Raw genomic sequence first — 22,729 nt, 5'->3', positions numbered from 1 at the left:
CTGCCTACGGTTTCAGGTATGGAACACGTGCGTCCGGATGGAACCACACATGCGCGTAGCAGCATTGTGCAACCAGATAGTACAGATAAAAATCCGGGACCCCAAACCCCCCCCCCCCTGTCGTACGGTAGAGTCAGGGTCTGCCAGGAGACGCGAGGAGTCTTTTCTCCCCACACGAGTCGTAACAGTAACGTGCGCAGCTGCGAAAAAAAGGTCTTCGTCAGTGGGATAGGGATATTAGTGAAAAGGTAGAGGAACCGGGGAAGGACCACCATTTTAATTATAGCAACTCTCCCAGCCATAGACAGCGGAAGACGTAGCCATCTCACAATCTGGGACTCCAGCGAGCTAACCGCCCTGCCATAGTTAAGTCGAATCATAGTAGCCGAGGTGGGAAGGATACACATAATCTTGCAGGATAGCATAATCGACAATTGGGTAAAGAATAGGTAATCTCTAAATTCAACATTGCTTCGTTAAACATCTTATCACCCAGACTAAAAATGCAATTGAAAAGTATCCAAGTCTCAAAAGGACAAAGTAATTTACTCCTCCTGCTTCATGGTTTAAAATATTGACCAAAAAGATCACACTCTTTCTCAATTTAAATAAATGAATAGATAGTTCGCATTATCATCCACTGAGGAAGAAAGGGAGACAACATCCTGTGAGCTACTGAAACCTTCAACTAGGATGCCATTTACTTGAGTACTAAAAATATGATGGAGCAGTGCCTTGAAAAGTGTGTCCCACTATCAAGAGTATAGCGTTTCAACTAAATCTAGGTTGGGCCTCTCAGAAATGTTTAATTTTCCTAGGTGTAGGGCCCATAAAGAAGGCAATCCATGTTTCCTTGTGGTAGAAAAATCTTGGCAGACCGTTATTCATATATTTTTTTGTCTAATTTATCCATAGCTTAGAAAGACTTTTTTGTGCCTGGTCATGACGAAGATGTGTGTAAATAACTCCAGACAAGCTGTATTATGTTTGACTATAGAATGTTTTGTGGTCTCGAATCTCCTTATTGCTCTTAAAGCTTAGAGAGCATTTGGGCTAGCTCAACAAAAGTGATATTAATGATTGTTTAAGCTCGAGTTCTGTTGGGATATTGGCATTTCTCACAGGTTATTTGTTTCCAATTGAAATATGGTTTTACATATTTACATTAGGTACATATTATTGTATGATTTAATAATTATGCGTGAACAAAATAAACTAGTGTTGAAAAAAACAATTGGCCAGATAAGCATTGAACATGCTCTCCTAGTTACTGTTTATGAAAATTACCAAACATTAGTGAAGAACCCATGGCAACATTCTCCATTATGGAAATCTGGATTAAATGAATGAAAACAGTAACCATCTTTCCAGAGGCCTTTTCGACACCAGAGGCCCGATCGTCGATGGAACGGAGCCCGTTCAAACGATGCCCCCTTTGTAATTCTAAGTACCCACACATCGATGTACACCAGGTGTGAAACAAGTGCCTATCTCCGGAGCACAATGAGGCCAACTGCCTAGCTTGTGCTCAATTCAGGTGAAAGAAGACGCTTCGACTGCGACGCGCAGCGAGGCAGACGATGACGAGGCCAGCGCCCGACCCGGTGAATATCTTCGATGAAGAGACTGAGGATCCGGAACAGCAGACGGATCCCGGTTCGGAGCATGACTCTAACTATTATGAAGACAACGAAGAAAACGTCGAGGATGAAAACGTCGTCGAGGTAAGGGACGACGCATCGGCCATCGGAGCCGTCGATGACGACTCGAGCGATGAACCAGGCCCAACAGTGAGTATGGGGCCCGAAACAAAGACGGAAAGACTTCCAAGGGCTCAGGTCGAGGCATCGCCAAAAGGCCTTAGCCAAGATCATGACTAACATTCTATAGCCCCGCGTCTCGGCCCGGCTAAGAATATATCACACGAGCCATCGGTCGAACATTACCAGTCACTGGTTAAATCTAAACCAAAAGCCATGGAGTCAAAAATGAAACCGAAACTGCTGGAGACAGTCTTCGGATCGAAGAGTTCGGATCCATCGGATTCGACAAAGAAAAAAAGTGTCGACGACCCTGTGGGGTCACAAATAAGGGGTGTCGAACCGAAGATCGGTACGCTGAAGTCCATAACTAAAGTCAGGCACGTCGAACTGACGAGGTCGGCGTCGACGGACAGCGACACAAATAAGGGACTCGAGTCTCGGAAGGTTCTCGATCCGAAGCAACGAGTCGACAGGCCACAGTTCGTCAAAGGCCTTGAGTCGAAGTCCAAGAGCGGCTCGAAGGACCACGTCGAGTCGAGGCAGAAGAGCACGCCTCCAACGCAACAGGCGCCTAAGTCGACACAAGGCCAAAAACATATTGGCGAAAAAGCAAAGTCGGTCGGACCAATGACGACGCCTGCCCCAAAGAAGGTCAGTCAGTCTACAAATACTATGCCACCGATAAAATTCGGACTGCCCCCAACTGCACGGCCTAAGGCGCTCGATCCGAAGACAGGGATCGAAACGTCAAAGAAGGTGTCGATGGGGAAAAGGAGTCATTCTCTTGAAGAGGACATTGTGTACCAAGATCCCTCCTGTGATGAGCATTCGAAGCTACACATCGACTCCGACTCTGGCAGACTTACTATTTATCAGAGGAAGATCAGGTCAGAAAATCCTCTTGAAACTTATAAAATTCCGCTCAAAAAGAAAAGGGATTCTTCCACATCACCTGTCCTTTTTGAGACTGTAAGGTACCATGGCCAGGACACCTATGCATACTCACCCACACGCAATGATGAGGATATGGGGTATGACTACAATGAAGAATTTAATTACCCTGTGGACGCGGATCAGGATGACCAGACTCAAGCCTGGACAGACCCTGTCGACCCGGGGGAGTCACAGACTATTCCTGACACTCCTTCTTATCCTGTCAAGACTTCACCAACAGAGGATACAGCTGCGTTTAACGCATTAATAGAAAGGGCAGCACACAATCATGATGTGGAAATGCATGCTGACCCAATTGAAGAAGACTTCCTATTTGACACTTTCTCCACTTCAGAGAAATCAGTCAAAACATTGCCAATGTTGAAAGGTGTCCTTAAACACGCAAGAGACATTTTCAAGGAAACCACAAGAGCAAGGGTTGTTAACCCCAGAATAAAAAAAAATACAGACCGGCACCTGTGGACCCTACATATATTAAGGGACAGCTGCCATTGGACTCCTTGTTGGTATCAAATGCTCGTAAGCGTGCCAACTCACAAACCACTGGTAATGCTCCTTCTCCAGACAAGGAGTCTAAGATATTAGAAGCTTCTGGAAAAAGGGTGGCTGCTCAAACAGCTAATATATGGAGAATTTCTGATACACAAGCCCTATTAGCCAGATATGATAGGGCTCATTATGACACACTAGAGCAACTGCTACAACATTTGCCTGATACCTACAAGGAGGGAGCAGAAACACTGATACAAGAGGGAAAACTCATATCTAACGCATCCATTAAATGTGCGCTAGACGCAGCAGACACCGCAGCCAGGGCCATCAATGCAAGTGTCATGCTCAGGAGACATGCTTGGTTACGCATCTTTGGGTTCAAACCTGAGATTCAAACCACATTATTAAATCAGCCTGTGAACCCTGAATATTTATTTGGTCCTGATGTGGACACAATATTAGAGAAGATTAAAAAGGACACAGACAGCCAAGTCTATGGGTGCCTTGCAGTCACAACAATTCAGAGGAGGCTCCTTTCGTCGCTCCGGTAACAGAGGAGCTGCACGAGGTCAGGCATCCCAGTAGACTCCATACAATAAAGGGGCACGCAGACCACCTATAATAAAAACAATAGAGGTGGATACCGTGGCAACAGCAACAAAGGCAGAGGACGAGGGAATAACAACACCAGATCCTCCGCCAATACTAAACAGTGACGCCTTGTCACTGCCTCCAGACCATGTAACACCAGTCGGGGGACGATTACAACAGTTCCTGCCAGTCTGGGAAAGCATTACCACAGACAGGTGGGTGAGACAACTTATCCAGTTCGGCTATTGTCCAGAGCTAACCTCCACTCCACCCAACATAACCCCAAGACACCGTCCTATGTCCGCAGAGCACATAGACTTATTGCAGCAAGAAGTCATCAGCATGCTGCAAAAAGGGGCCATAGAACTCGTACCTGTACAGCAACAAGGTACAGGGGTATACTCGCTGTACTTCTTAATCCCCAAAAAGGACGGGTCTCTCAGGCCAATACTGGACCTCAGGCCCCTAAACCAATACATCTTGTCAGAACATTTTCACATGCTCACTTTACAGCAGGTTCTACCATTGCTCAGTCAGGGAGATTTCCTCGCAACACTAGACCTAAAAGACGCATATTTCCACATACCGATACATCCAGCACACAGGAAATATCTCAGGTTTACCATACAGAATCAGCACTACCAGTTCAAGGTCCTGCCTTTCGGGGTGACAACAGCCCCCAGGGTGTTTACCAAGTGCATAGCGACAGTAGCTGCGCACCTACGGAGGAACCATATTCACGTCTACCCCTATCTGGACGACTGGCTTATCCAAGCAAAGTAAGCCCAGCAATGTGCCCGCCACATGTCCCGCACTATTCACCTCCGACACAGCCTCGGATTCTCATTAAACTACCCAAAGTCTCATCTTCAACCCGCCCACGTACAACAGTGCCTGGGAGCAACAATAGACACACTGGCAGCAAAGGCGCAGCCAAACTCAGCAAGAATCAACAGCATTCAATTACTGATTCAGAAATTCAGACCCCAACACTCGCTCACAGCAAGGGTGTTTATGCAGTTAATAGGCATGATGGCCTCCTGCATCTTCATAGTCCCTCACGCGAGACTACACATGCGTCCGCTTCAGGAGTGCTTAGCACGGCAGTGGAACCAGTCTCAAGGACAATTGAAAGACCTAGTGTTGGTGACCGGTCGCGCATACAACTCTGCATTGGTGAAACCCACAAAACCTTTGCAGGGGACGACCGTTCCAAGAGCCTGTACCACAAATAGTGCTGACGACGGACGCATCTCTCCTGCGATGGGGAGCGCATGTCCTCCATTACACAGTGCAGGGACTATGGACGACACAGCAAAAGAGGATGCACATCAACCTGCTGGAACTGATGGCAATCTTTATGGCAATGAAGGCGTTCAAAGTACATTTGTGCAACAAAGTTGTGTTGATCCGGACGGACAACATGACTGCCATGTACTACATACAGAAGCAGGGAGGGACACACTCTCCACAGTTGTCACATCTAGCGCAAAGCATGTGGAAGTGGGCCATTCAGAGGAACATATTCCTCATGGCGGAACACCTCCCAGGCAGGGACAACCAGATGGCGGATCTGCTAATCAGACACAGCCACCAGATGCACGAGTGGGAGATACATCCCTCAGTGCTACAACCGTACTTTCAGCAGTGTGGTCACCCAGAGATAGACCTGTTCGCCACAAGGGAAAACGCAAAATGCCAAAGCTTCGCCGCAAGGTTTCCACATCCGCAGTCTCAGGGCAATGCTATATGGATGAACTGGTCAGGCATATTTGCGTACGCTTTTCCACCAGCCCAGCTCATACCACTAGTGGCATGCAAACTACGACAACACTCAATGACCCTCATCCTAGTTGCTCCAACGTGGGCGAGGCAACCGTGGTACACCACGTTCCTAGAACTTTCCGTGGTGCCTCATCAAAGGCTGCAATTAACACCCAGTCTTTTAACGCAGAGCCATGGAGACATTCAGCACCCAGATCCGCAACAGTTGAACCTTGCGATCTGGCTCCTGAAGTCATAGAGTTTGGTTACCTGAACTTGCCTCCTGACTGCATGAATATTATCAAGGAGGCAAGAAGACCTACAACCAGAGCATGCTATGCGGCAAAGTGGAAACGATTTGTCATCTATTGTAACAATAATGACGTAAATCCGCTAGATGCGTCAACTCAAAACATCATATGTTATCTGTTACATTTACACATATGCAATCTAGCCTACAGTTCCATACGTATACATTTAGCTGCGGTGGCAGCTTATCTTCAAAACAGGCAGCACCTTTCACTCTTCAGAGTACCTGCTATTAAAGCTTTCATGGAGGGACTCAAAAGAGTAATTCCTCCAAGACACCCACCTTCACCTGTCTGGAACCTGAACGTTGTTCTAACCAGACTGATGGGACCACCTTTTGAACCTCTACACTCGTGTGAAATCCAATTCTTAACGTGGAAAGTGGCTTTTTTAGTGGCGATTACATCACTTAGAAGAGTTAGTGAGCTGCAAGCCCTAACTATTCAGGAGCCATTCATCCAAATTCACGCAAATAGGGTAGTGCTACGTACAAACCCTAAATTCATGTCAAAGGTGGTATCCCAGTTTCACATCAATCAAACAATAGAACTGCCAGTGTTCTTCCCAAATCCAGATTCAGTGGCAGAAAGAGCTCTACATACACTAGACGTTAAAAGAGCTCTCCTGTACTATATAGACAGAACAAAACATTTCAGGAAAACTAAGCAACTGTTTGTTGCCTTTTCACCACTGCATAAAGGCAACCCCATTTCCAAATCAGGTGTAGCCAGATGGATTGTTAAGTGCATACAGATTTGTTATCAGAAAGCTAAACGCACATTAACAGTTCCCCCAAGAGCGCATTCAACACGCAAGTTAGGGGCATCCATGGCTTTCCTAGGAAACATTCCTCTAGAAGAAATATGTAGAGCAGCCACATGGTCTACCATACATACATTTACCAAACACTACTGTGTAGATGTACATTCCAAACAGCAAGCAGCTGGAGGACAAGCTGTTCTCAAGACTCTTTTTCAGACTGCTACAGCTGGCACGGGCAACCACCGCTAAGGGGGAGACTGCTATCCATTCTATGCACAGATATGAATTCAGCTGCCCACATGCCTCGAACGGAATATGCTACTTACCAGTATGCATCTGTTCTTGGCATGTAGGGCTGCTGACATTCATATCGCCCGCCCTCCTCCCCGGTGCCTGTCGCAGCTTTAGCACTAAGAATTAATCTCTAGCATGGACATCACTTACTGTATCATACTCCATCTCTGCCACAATGGCGAAAAACAATCTGAGGATGGAGAGGATGCCCATGCACACTGTAGTCCAGGGGAGGAGCCACCTATCTCGTGATACTTCGAAGACTCTTCCAGGCCAACAATATGCAATCATCCGGACCCAACACTAGGCGGCGATCTATGCACAGATATGAATGTCAGCAGCCCTACATGCCAAGAACAGATGCATACTGGTAAGTAGCATATTCCTTTGAAGTATCAGTCCCCACACTCGCCAAGTTCCAAATGGTAAGCAATACCTTCAGTTTCGCGTCCTGACAAAGTGTAGATAGTCATTGCTATTTAACTTTAGAATGTGGGATTTCTTGATTTGTAGCATCAAAAACATTTCAGATGAGTCGAGCTTGATCTTTGATAGCACCGTGAGGATTTGCTAAGCCATGTATCATCTGCAGTCCCAGTTGAGCAACTATGAAATTTATCGATCTTAAACCAAGCAACCATAAGCTCCTAATTGTATTGGGTTAACTTACTTAGTGAACTGAATTTGTCTAACTAGTGGACAACTCACTCCGTCATTGACAAAGAAATATGAAAAATAGATCATTGGCCTATGGTGAGGTGCAATAAGTGTGGTTTTTGGTGCAGTCTGTCTTCCCCTAATCTGCACCAAACCCTGCACAAGGAGAAGGGAGAAATAAGGTACACAGAGGCTTCAGCTATGTGTACGGCAGATGTCCAAATGCCACATTCTTCTTACTTTTTTAATCGCTCACTTGCAAAGCTCAGAATCAAGGTGTGGGCATTAACTTCCATGCCAAAATGTGCCCTTACAAGTCCTGGTGAATTTCATATCCCTTTATAAGTTGTAAATTTTGATGTGGTTTGTAATGGTACGTGCAACCAAACCCGTCTGCATCCATTAAATCTATTGTGGTGTCATTGGTGGCAGAGTATGATCTCATTCCTACCCTGTGTGATTGACCCATGGCAGTACTCTAACACATCCCTCTCACTTGCCCCCCTTCAATCATCCCCCTCCCTGGTTTAGGAGCCGTTCCTTTATCATTGGCTATGCAAACAACTGTGGTCCTGTGACAATTTGAGTGCTCTTTAAACGTTGCAGCAATAGCCAGATGACTCCTCACCATCTTGGACACCATTCAGCTAAAGAAGCTTTTCTTAGTGCAAAGTGTATTGTTTTCCTTTTCATTTTTAATGGATGCACCTATGATGTTATTTTAGAGAAAGTGTTACCCTGTTCTGGATAAGTGGACTTGAGTATTTTTCTGTTGTAAAATATTAATTTGAAGTTGGAGTCTAATGTGTTTTCTTCAAAGATGCACACCTCCCTTGATCTCGTCATTTGCTTTTAAGAGCTTATTAACTGATAGCACTGATTACATTGCTTCAAAACATCTGCATGTTCCCTCAAAGCTGTAACAGCAGTTATCACAAACAAGCATAAAGACAGCTCAGCATTGGTCCTCATGTGAGCATTATATGTTGATGCCTAGTGGGTAACATAAGTTGTGCCTATCTGTGTCTAGAGATTAGAATATGAAATGTGTGTAAACCTATCCTCATTTCCTTTCCAGGTGTGGCCTGGTCTAACTGCTTTTCCTGACTTCACAAACCCAGAGACACACCAGTGGTGGCTGGAGAATTTACAACAACTGTACAGTAAGGTGCCCTTTGATGGACTTTGGATTGTAAGTATTTGGCAAAAACATCTCCTCTTATTCATATTTACAATGTTAGTAATAAGATAAATGACATTTGAAAGTGCTCATTCAGAACATTCTGCTCTTAAGTATGACCTTAATTCTCCTGACCAATAGAAAGTATGGCCCTCATTCCACTTCTCACAGAAGAAGTTTCCAGTTGGAGCAGCTGCCATCTAATCTTGGGAGTTTAGATAAGCATCTGCACTACTTTCCAACCATGGTTACATGGATCTTCCACACATTAGTTACATTCAGTCATCTTCTGCACTCATTCTTTATTCTAGTTGTACTCCTATCCTGGGCTGTTGTAAATTTCAAGACCACATATTGGGTATTGTTAAAAAGGTCATTTCTTCCCATAGAGAGGGAGAATGTGAACACAAACTGATTACATTATGGATAGGACATACAGAGTCTATATAGTCTCTATTTAATGATTGACTATTGCAAAGTATTGTTGTGACCTGTAAAGTTTACTTGAAGTTCAAGTTGAGAGATCCTAAATGAAAAAAGCTTAACTTTTCTATTACTGGAGGACCCCAGTATGAAACATTGCTTACACTTCGCCTTGAAGATAAAGAAATTTTTTTTTTTTTGCACAAACATGGATTTTGAAAATTCTGAACCTAATCAGAGATGATCACCCTATCCACTCTGCTTCTACTCACAACTTCTCTAGACCACTCCTCTCTTAATTGACTCAAACTTTCCTAATTCTTGTCCCTTGACATATCTGACTGTTGAGGCTCATAGACCTACTGGCTCATTGGTAATATTTCTGCTTTTGTCTATCATATATTTTGTTTTGTCTTTTTAAGGATTTTCTTGGCAGCAAAATACTCTAATAAAGGGCATCTGATTAGTCAACATTCATTGAAGTGAAGGTTTAAGTTAGTACAAGAAATTCTACAACTTGAAAATATTTGCGAACAATAACACACTTTATAAAGTAAACAAACCGAAATATAATCATGGTTATGCAACAGTCAATAATTTGTCTTTGCATTAAACACAAGCCTGTGGGCAAAATTTGGAAGCGAGGTCAAAGAAAGTACAGAAAAGGTGCAAAATAGAGGAGGAATGTCCTATAAATAAAAGATAGGAGTGATTAACATTTCTATAATGAATAAACATAACCAGAAACGACAATCAAATCAAAGCGAAAGATTAAGTATGCAGACCTTCATGATTCTTTCAAGGTGCTTTGAATTTCTAGAAGGTTCATGTATGACAGTATGTTTTTGCAATTATACAAGTCTACATTATATTCTCGTGTCCCCTTTCCAATCTGGCAAAGACATCTAAAAACATTTGCTTTATGCTTGGGACGTGTAAATTATATACACTTCAGAATAGATATGCACCTAGTTATCACTAGGCTGCTACGAGAAGCACCACAGTCAATACTGGAATAGCTGAAGATGCTGCAAAAGAGGTACTAGGAGAGTTGCCCGTGCCACAAATGTATGATTTTTCATAAGTGAGTGAGCGCATGTGTGCAGGTCAATAGGTATGGCGCAGTGAAAGACACAAGTATTGATCTTGTTACATACAGATACCCAAAACATACCAAGGTAGGCATGTATTTTAACACAATGGTAAATGATCAGTATTCAATGTGACGGTTTCATATGAGAGTCTCTTGTGTTTCCTACCACCCCCATTGTTAATTCTAGCTTGAGGCGTATGATCTGCGGTGCATGAAAACAAATTTTAGTACTGCATCCCTTTCTTTGCCTCTTTTTAGGTATCGGCCTGCGTAGGCTGCGCTTGCGCAGTCTCGCTGGCGAGATCTTCTGTTTTCCAGAGTGGGGCTTGAACCCGCCCCTCTTCTCCATTGGCTGGCCTCCTAAACGAAGGCCAGCCATTGGAGAAGAGGGGTGTCTGTCCATTTAAGCCCCGTCTTTTTCGGGATTGAGGGGTGTGTTTTTTAGGTTCTTTCTTTCCTCTTCCCATTGGCTGGAATTTTACATTCCAGCCAATGGGAATAGGAGAGAAAGAGAAACACACCCTCCAGTCGGAAAATGACGGGGCGTTTCTCCGAGGTATTTCTGCATGACCTTGTAGAAAGATGGTGGTGATCATGGCGTGGTCCAAGGTTCACGTGTGAATCCTCGCCGCACTCACAGTGCTGCTCGTGCAGACCCTCATCATGTGGAATTTCAGCAGCCTGGATTCTGGGGATGAGCACCGGGACAAGAGGGACCGGGGGAGTAGCAGCAGCAACGAGGACCCGCAGCAAGGGACCCGCGGCCGGCACTTTCCTCCACATTGAAGCAATACCAGAGTTTGAATGTTTTGTTGGTGGGAAAGCAATGTTTGCAATCCATTGTTCTCCTGTCAAAGCTACTTTTTTTTTTTTATTTTTTTTTTATTTTTACATGGAGTTTAGTTGTTGGTTTGTTTTTGGGCTGTGTCTTAAGAGCTTGTAGATTGGTCCTGCTATCAGTTTAGTCTTCGATTCATTCCATCGGCCGTGACCTTCTACTCCCCACAGTTGTACATTTATACTTCATCTTATTACCCATTTCAAAGGGTGTGGAATTGCAGAGCGCAGGTACCTTTAAACTAAGGTTAAATTGATGCAAGCGGCAAGAAATAATTTTAATTTCTCAAACATAATTTGTATAGTTCGGTTAAAGTTTTGTTTTTTATGATCGCGATAGCTATATCAGAATACTTAACTGTAAATAGTTTGATGTGCATTGCTGCTTAAATAATTTACCGTAATTTCTAAAAAGCCATTATTAAACTGAAAATCTTATGAAATTCGGGATTTAAATTACGATATTCAGCGGATTAGTCCGTGATTGGCCGAAGCGTTGTATCTTCAAGATGGCCACTATTTCCGATAATCAGAAATCCTATTGGCAGTCCTTTTTCTATTTTTAACTCTTTCCCTTTCCCAAGCATCTACAGACCTGGGTGCTCCGGATGTACTACCATATGACCCGGTATTGACAACCTGAGTTCCAAAACAGAAGAACATGGCGGCAGAGGCTGCTGTGGAGTTGCTTTCTTGGAAACATTCAAACACCAGAACAGCGAGGTATGCAGAGGGAGATTAAGTAGCGGGGAACGGAGAAGAGGCTGTGGTGGCGGTGGTAGTTGGCATAATAGTTTGTGGAATTGTTCGGGCCCCTTATAATCTGCGACTCAGCTGGATATGCTGATTCTCTGGCCCAGACTGACAGACTATGTGATCATTTTGTAACTTAAATTAATTTAATACACGAACCGTAGTTGGCCGTGCCCTCGCTGTGGGACTAGAAAAACTGCTAGAGCTGGAGTGTCACTCGAAATAAGTGTACCTCAGTTCGCAGGATTGCACATCTGTTAAAAAACAAAAACAACAAATGCAGGTGATCGTAGCGTAATTAAGTCAACCATTGCTGATGGCGGTGCAATGCACAATGTTAAACATATTGCACTTTCCTCCACATTGAAGCAATACCAGAGTTTGAATGTTTTGTTGGTGGGAAAGCAATGTTTGCAATCCATAGTTCTCCTGTCAAGGCTACTTTAAAAAAAAAAATTGTAATTTTACATGGAGTTTAGTTGTTGGTTTGTTTTTGGGCTGTGTCTCGAGAGCTTGTAGATTGGTCCTGCTATCAGTTTAGTCTTCGATTCATTCCATCGGCTGTGACCTTCTACTCCCCACAGTTGTACATTTATACTTCATCTTATTACCCATTTCAAAGGGTGTGGAATTGCAGAGCGCAGGTACCTCTTAGAGGTCAAGGTGTCAAATCCCAGTGACCCAGTACTAGTAGGTCTTTTCTAAGGTGTATTGATCTTAAAGCTAGATTTTGTTTCTAGTAGGAGTCAGTGAAGTTTTCAGTCTTCGTAACATATACTTGTGCTTATACAAATAAAGACAACCATATTCTGGTAGTCCGGATGTCAAAAACTTTTGCAACCTGTCTTGCACCTTTAAGCAATGATGAAATGATCGAGGTGGGCTTAAGACTTTTCTCAGACTCACCTCATAGTGGGCCTCGTAGTTTGGGAGGATTTTACGTTGTGAGCAGAGTTCTAGCTTGATGTCCTTCATCTATGCATTTAATTGGTGAATGAGGGAGAGCTTAAATAGTTTTCATATTTCTTTCTTACACCAGAGGAGCTTGAGATACTCCGTCATTAGGAGGCCAATCAAAGGGTAGCAAGTCAAAGTCTGGTTCTTCTAGCACCAAGGCTCATGTCTTGTCTTAATTCAATCAGCTCTCTTTCATCGACTGGAACACCCAGACCAGGCATGTAGCTGCTGGCCTGGGTTGTTGGACTGTTAACGGATTGGATATAGATTTGGGTGCTGGATATATATTGAAGCGCATCTGGTCGTCCTGTAGGAGTTGTCAAAGTGTACATTTAGATCATGAAAAGCTGACCGGAAACAGATGGCACCAGTGTCATGTCTCAGGTCACCTGCCTGCCTGCAGAGGGATAAAGGGTTACACATCCCAGGGATAAATTATGTCAAGACAACCCTGGAAAGTGTTGATCGGGAGGATCTGTTAATCAACCCTAAGCTCATTGTACCCTCGGATAAACTAAAAATTAAAAAAACTGTTAAGTGATTATTTTGTGAATTGCAGATCAGCAGAGGACACAATCAAACAATCTGTACCTGCCCTCAGTCTTATAAAAAATGAGGGCATGGAGCCATACTTGTACCTGGTTCATAATACACACGATAGATTTTTAATGACCCGCCTTAGGTTTAACTTACTACCACACCTATTAGCGGATCCTGCAGGATTTACTCCAACAATTGCCCAGAAGGGTGCTTGCGGCTGTGACAGTAGGTCTCCGCAAGACACCCTTCATTTCGTACTGCTGTGCCCCTTTTTTAAATTTCCCCGGTGGAAATATTTGATACAAATTTTAAAGAGAGAAAAATTCAGGCACGCTAAAACGGCTTTACTCTATTTACAAAGAGCGAATGACCCATGGACTCTCCATTGTATTATGAACTTCCTGGGGCTTTCCGTGAGGCTAAGAAACACAAGAGGAGTTAGATAAAACTATGTGATCTTTTAAAAAAAAAAAATGTGTATGTGCCTTTTTTAACTTTTTTATCTATTTGTAATGGTAATTCCAGATGACTGTTAGCTGTAATTTAATTCTATGTTTATCTTGTATATATTGTGTACTTTTATGATGTATATTTTTCATCGAATAAAGAATTACTGAACTGAACTAATGAAAAGCTGACAGGAAACAGATGGCACCAGTGTCATATCACAGGTCACCTGTTGATGGTACTTTTTTTCCCACAATCCAAACTTATTTCCAGTAGTAGGAAGGAAGGCTGTGGTATATCTCTAAGTAACATGTTGTTTGTGCTGTGTTACAGGCTGGTGAGATATCAACATTTAAGAAATGTGATTGCATGTTCTTGTCCAACACGACAAAGCGATCTCTTACATTAGCAAGAGTGGATTTGGTGCCCTTTGTAGACCTGAATGAAGCTGTCTTGTTACATCCCTTCCCAGGATCTATTTGGGTTAGGGTGGTTTGGTGATATTCTGGCTAGTTGTTACCCACAACCTTCAGGGTAGCTGTTCTTTTCTTCAGTGTTTCGCAAGTGGCTAGAATAGACTATTTTGAAGCATTAATCCTGTATCTGAGGTCAGCTTCAAAATTCTGTATTAAGTGCTTCAAGAAGTGGACTGGACTGAGCTTTGCATGCAGGTTGAATACTGTACTTTTTGGATCAGTCTTTAGATCCCCAACGTAATCAGTGAGGAGTACATGGTGAATGCGTATTAAATCTGAGGTGAAATAGTAGATGAATAAAGTGAAAGCTATGAATAACTAGACATAAAATTGCATATTTCTTTATTAAATCGCAGGGTATTTTTCAAGGTTTATCGATTTGTTAACAGTTTTCTGCTTTGGTTTGCGGTATTTACAATGTGTTTAACATGGTACTCATTTTGGCTGTCTTTAATTGTTGTGGTTCTTCCTGTGTCTCTTGCATCATAAATGTGATTATCATTTGGTACTTTTTTCATTCATGTCATATATGTGGATGGTGTAAATACACACTGCACTCTACACATCGGATTTAACTATCCACGCTATAGGTGCCCATAAGGCACCATTTGCAATGCTCTTGTCAGGAAGTTAAATACGTATTCCCAATGTAAAGCACATTATTTAGAGGGAAACTGAAGCAATTTACTACTGTTTAACAGTGATAAAGTGCTTAAAGTCCTAAAGCCAGCAAAAGTAGTGTCTAGAAAAAGGCAATTAATCTAGGGCGACTGTGCTGAAAATGCAAATTTGCGTTAATTTGCTATTGTTTTGTATGATTGGCTTTAAAAGTTGTGGCTGGTGTGTTTCTGCTTAGTCAGGACTCTATTGCATTACTTAGTACTTCCGTCACGTGTGTGGCAACTTTTCCAGTGGGGCTGATATATTCTAGTAGATGTTTTTCCGTGAAGGACGTCTGAATGGAAGACATTCTAGGAGTTTGTATCAGTCGAACTGTGAATTGCCGTAACATTTCTAGTTACTGCAGTACTGCTGCAGAATGGATTTGTGTCTGAGTCCAGGACCTCTAGTAGCACCTGGATCTCCAGGATATTGTGGTATCAATTACATTTGGGAAACATTTTTTGTGGTACTTAAGTCAATGTGTCTCTGTGTATGTGTGGTTCTGTGTGTGTGTGTGGCTCTGTGTGTGTGTGTGTCTCTGTGTGTGTGGCTCTCTGTTTGTGTGTGTGTCTCTGTGTGGGTGTCTGTGTGTGTGTGTGTGTGTGTGTGGTTCTGTATGTGTGTGTGGCTCTGTGTGTGTGTGTGTGTGTGTGGTTCTGTATGTGTGTGTGGCTCTGTGTGTGTGTGGCTCTGTGTGTGTGTGTGTGTCTCTGTGTGTGTGTCTCTGTGTGTGTGGCTCTGTGTGTGTGGCTCTGTGTGTGTGTGTGGCTCTCTGTGTGTGTGGCTCTGTGTGTGTGTGTGGCTCTGTGTGTGTGTGTGGCTCTGTGTGTGTGTGTGTGGCTCTGTGTGTGTGTGGGTGCAAATGCAATAGGTCTCGCATTTGCGAGAGATTAAGCTATTGGCATTGTAAATGACAATGCCGTTTATTTATCTGTTTTCAAAACCAACACATAACTAAAAATATTGTAATTTACAATGCCAATATCTCTAACTTTTGCAAAGACGAGACCGTTGCATTGTTCAGCTTCCTTCCCATAGTGCATATATCTACATGAGAAGTGACTAATACCAGGTCCCAAGACTCTGCCCAAGTGCCAAGCATGACAGAAGCAGAAGTGTAGTGGATCCTTTCAATCTGGTCCAGGCAACAGACTTTGAACATCACGCTTGATTAGGCAGGAAAAGTGATGTCAACTATGATGTACTACTAAAAACACGTGAGGCACCACTTTTGCATTCATACCACACCAATGACCTGAATTCTGTTAGGCCTAAACCTCCAGCAGGTCTAGCAGGATTCCTGCTGTGACGGGGGCATCTGCCCATACCCCTAGTAATATACTGGTACAGTATTAGTGGATTAAAACCCATATTTTATTTAAGGCAAAGCATCTTCCCGGAAGTCCTGCAATATTTAGACTACTCTTTGGAGACTGTGAGACTGGTCTGCATATGATTGGTTCTTTTTTATAATGCACAGCAGAGCGCATACGATGAAGGAATCCACTTTAGACACTGCATCCCCAGTACCTTACAACACAAATGTGCAAGCATTCTATTGACACTGTTTAATCCTAGCTGTAATTTCAAATTAGGAGTGTGGAAAGTTTGTGAAATTTGCTTTTGCTTAATTACATACATTTTTGGAAAAATGGTGCAAAGTTACCCATAATTAATTGTAATGCAGAGCGATCATTTAGCAATATATTTGAGCGCAAAATGCTTCCTTGCGTCAATTTCTGATTTAAGGCTGTAGGAAGCTGGCTCTGTATATACTATACCAAAATGAGATTTAGTGTGCACAGTCCAGTGGAACCCCAAAGGTAGGCAGAGGTAAAAGTAGATAGCACCTTACTCTCCATTTGTGATAGTGTCGGTGAGCAGTAAGGCTTTATCTGACGGTAGTGTTAAGCATTTGTTATACACACTCAGGTAACAAATGATGTCAAACACTCAAAGACTGAACTCAGACCAATTTGTTTGTAAAAAAAAATAATATATTATTTAGTTATATTTATTTTCTAGAGCCAAGCAAGCCTGGCACAGGTAAGAGTAAATGGTACTTTTCAAGGCAGGTTGACCAATACAACCAAGCTGAATGAAAATGTCTTTGTTACAGGTTTGTGAATCTTTTCAATGCAGTGGAAATTACTATTAGATTATTTTTGATTGCTTTATGGGTTACTTTTTCTACTCCGTGTGATATGCCTAGATACCACACTGGGACATTTCCTAAGGAAAAAGCTAAGTAAAGCAGTTTTTAGTTATTTGCAGTTTTTCAAGTTCTCATACAAAACCAACTCCACACTTAGAAAAAATGTCAAGGGAAACCAGTCAATGTATTCCTATGGAGAAAATGTGGTTATCGGTCAACAGGTAAGTACTTGATTGTGGGAGTTGGTATTCTGGGATTAGAACCAGGGTTCACCAGGGAAAGGGATGCACTCTCAAAGCACCCTCAGTGGCACTAGGGCTGCCGGGTGCAGAGTGCTGAGGCCCAATGTTATCCAATGGGGGGATAGGGGGCCTCCGGTTGGTGGCTGCTCACGAGCAGGCCACAAGGTTGTGGGAGCAAAGCTCCTGGTGTTAGGCTCCGGGCAACGGGGTATCCGAGTTAGCACCCAAAGTACACCCGCAGCGACGCCTGGGTGCAGGGTGCTGGTTTGGTGTCTGTTGCCCTGTTGTTTTCAATGGGGATTCTCCGGTTGCAACAAAGACTGCAGGCTCGGGGACGAAGATCAACTGGAGGTGACTACCAGTTGGAGAGGTAAGTTGGGATGCTGGTACACTGTTGGTTGGGCCACCCAAGGCCGTGGGACTGCGGGCGCAGAGGTTTCTTTAGGCAGCAGGTTTTCTTGCCAGCTCCGGTCGGGGGGATCCTCCAGAAAGGAGCTGCAGGCTTCGCTTGGAGATCCGAGGCAGGTCAGAGATGATCAGATCGCCGGGAAGACCATCACGTGGTTTTGGGCCACTTGAACTCATGCCGCAGGCGTCGGATGCAGAGTGGGGCAGACTCACGGTTTTGGCTGGGACAGGAGTCTGTTGGTGAGCAAATCCGGTGCTCACAGGAAACAAAGTCTTTGACTTTGAAGGCAGGGCAGGTACTCGGGGTTCTTGAGGTTGCTGGCTGCAGGACACACCGGGATTTTGCTGGAGTAGGTTCAAGGTGGGGACAGGCTAGAAGGGCTGGGGCCAAGTCAGTGTGCGTCCTCGTCCTCCTCCTCTTATTTTCAGCACGGATTCTTCGGTCCTTCTTCTTTTCTTCTAGTGGATTAGTTTCTGAGGAGGCAAGGTTCAAGGTTGCCCCTAAATGCTAGATTTAGGAGCGTTACATGTAGGAAAATGGTTCCCTTTCTTAGGGTGGGTTCACCCCCTATTACGCCACCCTCCAGTGGGAGGGAGGTATGTGTCTCACTCTTGTTGGCTGGGTCCCCCAATCTGCAAGATAGCATGGACTGAGAGTTGTGCTTCACCTGGCCTCCCCCACCTGAGATGTGGGGTTGGCAAAGGTGGGCACTCCTCCCTTCCACACTTTGTTTTCCCGCATATTCCCACGTCCAAAGTGGGGTCAGAACCATTGGGGGCCAGTTGCTGGAAGCAGCAAAGGCCTGGGGTAACTCACAAAGGCAGCAAGCCTTTGAAGCTTCCCCTTTGTGGACCAAGGCCATCCTGGAGAAGGAGGGTTGGCACCTCGTCCCAGGATGTGCATTGTTTCCGACCCCCGAGAACAGCATGCTCTCGACACAGGGTTCCAAAACATGTCTGGTGGTGGACACTAGTGTTAGGTTGTTTTTCAGGGGGCATCTCTAAGATGCCCTCTGAGTGCATTTTTCATTAAATCCCACACTGGCATCGGTGTGGGTTTAATATGCAGAGACATTTGATACCAAACTTCCCAGCTTTCAGTAAAGCCATTATGATGCTTTGGAGTTCGTAATGACAAATTCCCAGCACAATATACTCTTAATGGCATTACTGCACTTACAATGTCTAAGAATTGGCTTAGACACTGTATGGCTACAGGGCTAATGCACCTGTACCCTGACCACTGGTATAGTGCACCCATCTAGAGGGTTGGCTGACCAATGCCAGGACAGTGGGTGGTAGGCATGGCACACAGGGATGTGGGCCATGTCGACTCTTCACTTTGTTCTGCACCAAAACATGCAGGCTGCAATGGCAGTGTGTGTGTGTACAGGTTCAGGGCCTCTAAGAGTGGCACAATAAGTGCTGCAGCCCTTAGAGGCCTTCCCTGGTCACATTGCCCTTGGTACCACTTACAAGGGACTGACCTGCAGCCAAAGAGTGGCAATTTGTTTTTGTTTTTAATGCAGTTTAGGGAAAGAACATAGGCCCTGGGTACCTGTTTGGCAAGAACCCAGGGCACACTCAAAGTACATCAACAGTTTAGCATGGAAGTGGGGGCAACCATGCAAAAAGAGGGCCCTTTCCTACACCCCTTTGCCCCCCAAACGAAAGAGGATGAGACTAACCTTTCCCTAGAGAATCTTCTTTGTCGAAGTAGAAGAGCATGTAATGTCCATCTGCATTGGCTTGGGCTGTCCCAGGTCTGTGTTCCACTATAAAGTCCATTCAATGTAGGGATATGGACCACCTCAAAAGTTTAGGATTTTCACCTTTCATCTACATTAGCTATTTGAGAGTTCTGTGGTCATTTCGAACTAGGAAGTGAGTACCAAACAAGTATGGTCTCAGCTTCCTCAGGGACCAAACCACAGCAAAGGGCTCCCAATCAATAGCACTATATCGCTGCTCCCTAGGGAGAAACCCCCTACTTAGAAAAGCAACAGGTTGGTCTTGGCCTTCATCATTGGTCTGGGATAGGACTGCTTATATCCCTATCTTAGAGCCATACGTCTTCACTAAGAACTGCTTGGTATTGTCTGGAGCTTTGAGAATTGCTGCTGAGCATATTGCCTCTGTCGGGGTGTCAAAAGTCTTTTCACAGCTAACCGTCCAGTTTACCTTTTTGGGCGGCATCTTGGAGGGGAGGTCTGTGACAGGAGTCACAATGGACCCATATTCCTTGTGTCTGGGTTGTTGGAGCTGCCCAGTCCAGAATGGCCTGGATCTTGGGCTGTAAGGGTTGCACTTGGCCTCCACCAACAAGGTGGCCCACGTATACCACTGTTCCCTGCCCTATCTGGAATTTGGATGCCTTGATAGTTAGGCCTGCAGTTTGCAGGGCTTTCAAAACATTCCACAGGTGGATCAGGTGATCCTGTCAGGTGAAGCTAAAGACAGCAATATCATCTATATATTCTGCACTAATGGACTCCAATCCAACAAGGACTTGGTTTATTAACCTTTGGAAGGTGGCAGGGCCATTCTTTAAACCAAAGGGCATAACAGTAAACTGATAATGCCCGTCAGGTGTGGAGAATGTGGTCTTTTCTTTTGCTCCTGGTGTCATGCCAATTTGACTCTCAGAGGGTTCAATACCCCTAACTCCAGCATCTTGCTGACTTAGGCTCTGATGCTTTCCTTGACTTGATCAGACTGTCAATACATTTTGTTTTTGACAAGTGAACTGTCACCAGTGTCCACATCATGGGTCCACCAGTTTGTCTGACCAGGGGTCAAGGAAAAGAGCTAAGCATACTGTTGCAAGACGTGCTTGCAATCAGCCAGCTGATGGGCAGAGAGGATGTCTGAGTAGATAACTCCATCCACTGACCCATCTTTGGGGCTGTAAGAGAGGAGGTCAGGGAGATGTTCACGCTCTGTCTCCTGATCCTCATCAGTCACCATCAGCATAGTGATGTCAGCCCTGTCATGGAAAAGCTTAAGACGGTTGACATGGATCACCCTTCTGAGGGTCTTGCTTGTGCCCAGGTCAACCAAGTAGGTGAACTCACTTTTCTTTTAGAAGATGTGGTAAGTGCCACTCCATTTCTCCTGGAGAGCCATTGGTGCCACTATCTCCAAAACCCACACCGTTTGCCGTGGTTGGAACTCCACTAGTGCAGCTTTTTGCTTTTGCAGTTCCTGTCTTGCCCACTCAAAAACAAATGTGCGGAGGGTCAAGAGGGGAAATATTTTAACGACCTGTCGACTCATGCCCCTTACAGCAACATGAACAACACAAAGAGAGAGGACCAGGTCAAGGATGGTGTAGTGTCCTGGATAGTGTGCGGCAATCACACGGGCAAATGTGTGAAAAGGAGAAGAAAGTCCTACTGGGCTATAGAAGTCCCATCAGACCACCCATATGGCGGCATATCATCATATGGGGATCAGTGATCGCTCCACACGTCGCCTGAGCCATCTCATGGCGGTGCATAAGTGGAGAGCGACAATCATAGCCACAGTAGTGCTCAAAAATACTAATGTTGAGATTTGTGGAAAAGAGTGCAGTGCTATTGAAAAGGTGCTAAATAAAATTGGCTACCTAGATATGAAAAGTTGCTAGGTGTCGAGATTAAAAACACGCCTAGTAGTGGGTAAATAGAACTACATAGTGGCGCTGTGCAAGTGGTCGACTAGTTTCAGCTAACAGGAGTATTGCTCCAGCTTTCATCAGGACCTTGAAAAAATATATATGCTAAGCTACTGCAACACAGTTTAGGGGGTGTATACACATGTAAGAGAAAATACGTTGAACCGATACCATGTGATATACTCAAGAGAAACCTGTCTCCCCTCACAACTTGGAACCCCAGTGTCCACTGATCACAGGAGAAGTTCTTCTTCCTGTTAAAACAAAGAAAAAATACAGTGTATTCATTTACACACATGTAACCATGCAAAAAAACCACACACACCTCCAAGACAGGGAACACCTGCAAGAACATTTATGCGTTCTGCCCAACATTTAAGCATATTAGCTTCATCACTGAGAGGCATTTCCTCGTCGTGATACTCACCCAGCTTTATGTGGGTGAAGACCTCACCTCGCCCGGCAACTGCTCGGGAAGTAGAGGCCCCGCTCTGGTGTGTAAAAGAAAAGGACACAGTTAGCGCACACGTCTCCTGTGTCCAGCGGAATCGCTATACACACACTGACCCAATAAAAGTGTGACAGGCTCCTGTCTAACCCGCCAGTGAGCTCCCTCCGTCACCCTTCCACCATCAGTTATATGGTGGAATGATGCCCTAAGGTAGAAACCTTATGCTAATGCAATATAAAATCCTAGATGCCTGTGGTAACTAGTTGCCCTGAGGTGGAAAAACTGAAATCGGAATGATACCTTTAGCAGGCATAAGTTCACCAATGGCCGATACTGTGCTCAACTCAGGGTGCTTTGTTGTATCTGAGCCAAAAAACCACAAAGTCTGAGGGCCTCCTATGAGTGGTATTATAAGCGCCAGAATGGGTAACTACAGTAGGAACCTATGGGACCAGTATGAACACCTTGCTATAGACAGTATAGAAAACCACTTTATGTCGATACTATTCCAAAAGGAGAGAGAGTGCTGCAAAATGAACTATCTTGGCCCTCAAAGCTTACCTGTCCGTCGGTACCTCGCGTTTGAAACCGAGCGGAAGGGGAGGCACAGATAGGTCCAGCTGATTCATTTATAAATTCAAGCTGAAGCGCTCGTCAGCCAATATATGCATAGAACGTGGCCATGTGGTCACTGATTAAGTCTATATGAAAGCGCCTATGAGTGAGCAAGATACTCACTTCTGTTTTAATCAAAGGCGAATGAATTGAGAGCCGGGCGGACCCATTTCGCGAGGCCCGGCACTGATCTAGGCGCGCATGCGCGGGAGTGTCTAAAGGAAACTCTATTCCCTCGCGCATGCGTG

At 44.4% G+C, this 22,729-nt stretch overlaps 1 protein-coding gene across 3 annotated transcripts in view; it reads left to right on the top strand.

Moving 5' to 3' along the window:
• The window catches only part of LOC144786032 (lysosomal alpha-glucosidase-like), an 828,834-nt gene that overhangs the window by 385,472 nt on the left and 420,633 nt on the right, over nt 1-22,729 (top strand). For all 3 annotated transcript variants that reach the window (XM_078664954.1, XM_078664952.1, XM_078664953.1), the window contains exon 10: nt 8,665-8,778. In XM_078664954.1, coding sequence (XP_078521080.1) covers nt 8,665-8,778 — 114 coding nt within the window. The remainder of the gene's footprint in view (nt 1-8,664; nt 8,779-22,729) is intronic.

This window comes from Lissotriton helveticus, chromosome 10, assembly GCF_964261635.1.
Source record: "Lissotriton helveticus chromosome 10, aLisHel1.1, whole genome shotgun sequence".
NCBI lineage: Eukaryota > Metazoa > Chordata > Amphibia > Caudata > Salamandridae > Lissotriton > Lissotriton helveticus.
Note: the sequence above shows the minus strand (reverse complement) of the source record. Positions and strands in the feature narration are given on the sequence as shown.